The sequence below is a fragment of the Austrofundulus limnaeus genome, unplaced genomic scaffold (genome assembly GCF_001266775.1).
Source record: "Austrofundulus limnaeus strain Quisiro unplaced genomic scaffold, Austrofundulus_limnaeus-1.0 Scaffold334, whole genome shotgun sequence".
Classification (NCBI taxonomy): Eukaryota; Metazoa; Chordata; class Actinopteri; order Cyprinodontiformes; family Rivulidae; genus Austrofundulus; species Austrofundulus limnaeus.
In genome coordinates, this window is record NW_013952736.1 from 243,615 (window position 1) to 249,834 (window position 6,220).

General features: G+C 41.7%; 1 protein-coding gene across 6 annotated transcripts in view; it reads right to left on the reverse strand.

Moving 5' to 3' along the window:
• rap1gap2a (RAP1 GTPase activating protein 2a) overlaps window positions 1-6,220 on the reverse strand; it is a 170,005-nt gene that overhangs the window by 65,357 nt on the left and 98,428 nt on the right. For 3 of the 6 annotated variants that reach the window (XM_014022525.1, XM_014022528.1, XM_014022526.1), the window contains exon 1: window positions 3,476-4,113. The exons of 2 other annotated variants lie outside the window; for them this stretch is intronic. In XM_014022525.1, the coding sequence (XP_013877979.1) occupies window positions 3,476-3,603 (128 nt within the window). In that variant the 5' untranslated portion in view covers window positions 3,604-4,113. Of the gene's footprint in view, window positions 1-3,475; window positions 4,115-6,220 lie in introns of those variants that run through there. One more of the 6 variants, XM_014022524.1, reaches the window with a different exon arrangement.

The window sequence follows — 6,220 nt, forward strand, 5'->3', positions numbered from 1 at the left end:
CTCTGAAAGTGAATTAATGAAAATGTTTTTGTGACATTTTTTAAACATTTGTTTTTACGCTTGACACTACATAATAGTGTGTGTGGAGAATGAGTTTCAGCAAGAACCACACCAAGTTTTAGCTCAATATTTATAAAATTGACTCATTGTGGCATCCATCTTGAATTTGATTGATTTCAAAGGTTGTGCATGTATGTCCAATTATTTATTTCTGATAGTTKAATTAAAATCCATCCATTGGTTTGTTAGAAATTTTTTTTGAACAGGCAAACAGGCTAACTCAAAACAATTATGCCAATGTTTTAAGCAAAGATCATTTGCAGTGTTAAGCCATCGAACTTCATGGTGGAGGCCATCTTGAATGAGGKTGATTACACAACAGTTGTTGATATACAATGATTCCTTTGAGAGTTTCAAAAAAAGTTTTTGTGTTTAAAGAAATATTTTGCTAACAGACACATACACAAAGACAAAAACATTATTGACCAYTTTTTGCAGATGAGAAAAAAGCAACAGAGCTTTTCAAGTGAAAGGAGGACAAATATACTGTGTTTCTGTCAGTTCAGAGCAAGGRAGAGGAACATACAGAAAAACAAAGAAAAAAAACCAAGACTGCTTGGTTCTATAAATGCACTTTGTGTGTCTTTGACTTATCATAGATGATAATAAATCTGTAGACAAAATGTCAAATAGAGTAAAGACTCAATAAAACCTTCTTTAAACAGTTTTAATGTAGTGCCAAATGCCCAGGTCTAATAATAGTCAATATTTCACATTTTCTCTGTATTCACATGAAGAATAATTGCCTTAAGTGCATGAAATATCCTCTTACAATAAATGGCCGGTAGTCAGAAGAAATTTGAGCTCTGAAAAGATGCAATCATGCAGATCATAACCACCACTTGGTAAAAGACACTTTCAAATTGTTGCCAATTGTGACAGGATCTTCTCATGACCCGGTCGCAGTAATAATGACACAATAAAAAGCTGCRCTTCAGGATATTGCAGCTTTCAGGACGCAATTTTCCGTTTGTTGTTTGGCATAAAGAGACCAACAGCAGTCTCTAAGTCAAGCCTATAAATGTATGTTTGTTGAGTTTTTGTTGCCACACGAGTAAAAGCAAAGCAGGTGATAAAGTCTGTGCCTGTGTCTCTGTGTATGTTTGTCCTGTCAACAAAATATCTCATGAACCACTTTCATGAAACACAGGAAGTAATCACTGGTACACATTTAAACCTAATAAAATTTTGAAGTCAACCCAATTCAAAATGGTTGCCTTATACAACTCAAAAATGACTATCCCACCCAAATTTACAGATATGGAGCTAAAATTTGGTGTGGTAGTAGCAGGAAGTGTCCCTTATCACAGGTCCAAAATACAACATATTGTGCGAAATTGTTGCTTAAAGGAGACATATCGTGCTTTTAAATACTTCATTTTCACATTTAAATCATTCAGTTGGGGTCTTTATAAAGTGGAACTGCAATGCTTTGATTTGAATTCCATCCTACTCTAACGTCACCAGCCCCTCTTTCACCCCTTTTCTGAGGTGCGTCTCAAAGTAGTTGATTTTGTTACCATTCCTTTAAGGCATTTTAAGCCCCGCCCCCTCCAGCTTCCAGACCTGTCTACTCTGGTTTGAGAGAAGGGCTTAGCATTTCATAGCTTGCAGAAATGTTTAATTTACAATTTAAATAAAACATGTCAACAAGGGAAGACTTGTCCATCCAGCCTTACATGTTGGAGCCAGAGTCTGACCCAGAACCAGAGTCTGACCCAGAACCAGAGTCTGACCCAGAAACTGAGGAGAATTAAGACGAGGAAATTGAAGTTTGTAAGTGCAGACCGTATATGGTAATTCTGTTGCAGACAATTTGATGTAATAGATCACAAAATGTCACAGAAAACAGAGAAAACTGAACAGGCTGAAAAATATGACCCAAACAGAATATAAAGATATCTTTGCAGCACCGGGAAAGATGAAATTCATTGTTTCTGCAGACTACAAGTCCACAACAAAATGTATTTAACAGCTAAAAAAGGGTGGATTTTGCATGATGTGTCCCCTTTAAACAATTAGCGCTAACTATTGGAGTTGAGGGCATTTGTTCAGGGATTTGCAGGCTTTTAATATAATCAATAATAACCTCAGTTAGCCTCAGTTAATATTATATTTATTTTTAATGTAAATTAAGTAGATGGGAAAAAAGGCTTTACTATAGGCTTTCAAGCTCTAAAACAGAAATAATCATCATAGGGAAACTGCCACACACACAATAAAACCTGCTGCTTTTATTCACATTCAGATGTCCTGATCTGCCTGGTTGGTGCTCTCATCTCACCTCCAAGAGTTAAATTTACACAATCTAAACTAAATTACATAAACTCTCACGCTCTCAGATGATGTAAACTCATCCGTATTTGCAAAGCGAGCTGCAGTCTATTTTGACGCCGACTATTTTAGTCCGAGTTATGAAAACAAAGCAGCAAAGTGCACACATCCCGATCCGCACGTCCTCCATCAGGACGAGCCTGAACCCTCGAGTCTGGAGCCGCTATCTCAGGTTCCAGTTGAGTTGTACGGGACACACGTTGCTGCAAATATTAGCTCAGGGAAACCGGTCGAACCAAGGAGGAGGATAAGGGGAGGGGAAGGGGTGGCAGTCTGGACCCTGCCCACCCTAAGCCCTGTGTGTTACCAGGTGGGATATTCTCAGGAGTCTTATGGACTGTATGTGACTTATGGTTGTATTAGTGGTAAGATGATCCAGCTACACAGCAGGAGGACGGGAACGCCCACGCAGTGAGTGCATTTGGAGTGCAATGTRAAACAATCCTAGAAGCAATGTCACCTTTAAAGGAACAATTTAGTCAGACAAACTGAATTGCACTCACATGTTGACCCCATGTGACCCCAGAGTTAAAGGGGTTAAGCAGCTAACTTAGTATAAGCATCAACATGTGCCAGCAAATACTGTAAATAAACCTGCAAGGCCTGGACAAAAAGAAGAAGTGGGAGTGGAAGAGCTCTGTCATGCTTCGCTCTCTGCTTTTTTTTTCAGTCTCTCTCATTCAGAAACATCCAGAGCGGACCTGCGTTCACCCACACTCCTCCGTACCCCCCCCACTCCCTCCATCGCTCCAGCTCTCTTTTCAGTATGTCATTTCCACCGACCCAGATACACAAATAAGTGTGGTCACCGAGACGCACACTCACTCAAAATACACTCGGAGACAAGCTCACTCCAACCAGATGCAAACTTACTGAACCATGAAGAGACCAAAGAACCCCCCCCCCCACACACACACACACACACACACACACACACACACACCCCTCCTGTCTCTGGAATAACAAGCTAGTAAAGTTCTCTCCACAGTCCAGATTCAGCACCGCACTGCAGACCGTCTGCTTGGCCCCCGGGCACTCACACCCCCACCCCCCACCCCGCACCTGAGAAGAGCTCACCCACCCTTCACTCTCCTCCCTCTCTCTTTCCTTCTCCTTGGCTTTGCGAGACTTGTGCAGGAGTCCGATCAGGATCACGGCGGCCCGGATGCCAGCCTTCTTGTTGTGGCACCGTCCCCTGGTCGGAGGCATGCCGGACGCCTCTGCCGGCGCCAGGTGGGGCTGGGGTGACAGCTGGTCCAAGGTCAGGCCAGCCCCGGGGCTCCCGAGCTGCAGGACCTGCTTGGCTTTGCGGGACTCCAGCGTGACCGGTGGATGTCACAGATCCACGTTTAGGAAACAGCTGTGAGAGTCCCGAGGTCTGTCCTCCCGACTGGGGATTCGTCTGTCCACACAGACCTGCTGGAGTAAAGTTGGCCGCAGTCCAGGACCTGCTGAAGCTGAAGCTCCTTTTATTTTGGCAGGTGATCAGATCAGAGTTAGTTGTAGTCCTAAAGGTCCAGCGAGGTACTCTTTGACTCCGGCTCAAGGTGAAACCCTCCTGATGTGGATCTGTTCATCCCTGCTCCGCAGCACCTCGCGGTCCCCGACGAACGGACGAGGAGGGTGCAGCCTCGCGGATCCTCTCTCTGTGGAGCCGCATCTCTCGGTCTGCCAGCCTCTACCTTCCCACCTCTCCCTCCTTCTCCTAACGTGCTCTGCTTCTTCTCCCTCTTTGTCTGCTGCCTCCCTCCCTGTCGTCAAAGCCCCTCCCCATCCTGCCGCTCATAGGCCCGAGGGCAGCAAGGTACCTCCTCCTCCTCCTCTAACTCCTCTAATGACTGCCTCCTTCCATCCCTCTGTGTCCTTGTTTCTACTTTGTTAATCATTTCACATCAGTCTCTCTGACCTTGTTCTATCCGTGCTYAATTTGGTGAGTTGCTTTCTTGGCCAAAGCCACGCACCCTCRCACCGATCCACCCCACCCCTCGTAAAAACGCATATACACACTCTCACACACTTTGCTTGGTGCAAAACCCTCAATCTAAACAGGATTATCAGTTTATTGGTTGCTGTGCCATTGCCAAGGATGCTGGAATTAAAAYGTAGATCTACAACAGCGCAACGATTTAAGGAAACTTTAGTTTTCTTGCTTTTCCTTCCCATCCTCCTGTTCTTCTGGTTGACTGTTTTTATTTGTATTCACTCCACTCATAAACTGCTCTCGTATCTGTTCTGTTATGGGAGTGTTACTCTCAGCAACCAGCCCGAGCCAGTCTCCTTTTCGCTTGTTTCACTTCAGTAAACAGAGCAAACGCAGTCATCTCCGCAGAATATATTGATCTTAAGTGTTCTGTCTCCATCTGCGGCCACCTGTTCTTCCTCCTCTCTGAGCAAACGTCTGACTAATTGTGGGTGAGTGAGTGAATGGATGGATAAGTATCTGTACACGCGTGTTAGTTTCACGCAGTGTTTTCTATCCTTTTTTAAATTCTTTCTGTAACGATGCCAATGCATAAACTTTAAAGCATCCTTGCTATCCTGTTTAAATGTTTTCYTTTTCTCCCAGTATTTTTAATCGCACAGCTTTAAAATGAAACATACAAATTAGGCACCAAAATGTGTGGCTTGCTTGAGAATCCATGACTTGTAGGGATGATGAGCTAAACATGTAGACAAAATGTGTGTAAACTCAAGAAGAAAGAAATAATAGAGATGAAGGGGAWATTGAAAATGCAGTTTGTCTCTCTCTGCTATCGGACATGTTTTTCTCTCTCAAATCCCCCCAGAATGCAGAAAAAGCACAGCTGAGCTTTCATAAGCTTCCTAGCTCAAAATAGTTCTAAACTGGAATTGAAGGATCTTTTTTACTTGATATATTTCTAACATAAAACCCTTAACATAAAACGTTTTCTGTCTCTTAAGAGTTTGTAAGTTCCAGTTTATAATTAATRAAACAAAATCTTATGTCTAACATACAAAGCTCTCAATCAAGAAGCTTCGTTTTTTTTTACAGATCTTGTTCTTTTTTCCTAACAGAGCACTTCACTCTCACTGCAGGTTTACTTTTTGTTCCTAGAGTTTCTAAAAGCAGAACGGGAGGCAGAGCTTCCAGATCTCAGACTCCTGTTTCTCCAAAAAACTGAAACTTTAATTGGCTTAAGTTATTTATTTTTATTTATTTTTGATGATCCTTTAGTTTGGGTTGGTTTCCTGAGGTATCCTTTAGTTCTGCTGCTATTGGATTTGACTGCTGACCACATTTCCTCAATGTGCTGCTGTCTTTACTCTCTCTTCTCTTGTTTGATGTTGTAATAATTTTTACCATTAAAATGTGTTTTTCTTTGTCTTTCCTCTCATAGAAACCACACCCGGACCAGTCAGTCTGTGTTTATTTCTTTTCTGTCCCTTCTAACTCTCAGCSARTCAATACAGATCTWAGCCTGGTTCTGCTGGAGGTTTCTTCCTRKTAAAAGGGAGATTTTGCTTCCCACTGTCACCAGTGCTGCTCAGAATGGGAGACAGTGACAAAGATTCAATATAATCCTTTTATAATGTATGTGAATATTTAATATTTATTTTACAGAAAAGAGCCATCAGAATTATCACCAGAAAACATTACTGTCATCCATCGAATGCATTATTTTCTAAATTGAAATTATTAAAATTTTATGAGTTGATTGATTAAAATATCTTGCAGATTATGTATAAGGCTCATAAAATTACCTTTAAACATTAAGTTATTTTTTGTTAATAATGTTTATATAATCTTAAGGGACTTGAGATGTTTATAAAACCTAAAATTCAAACTAATTTGATGGATCGATGC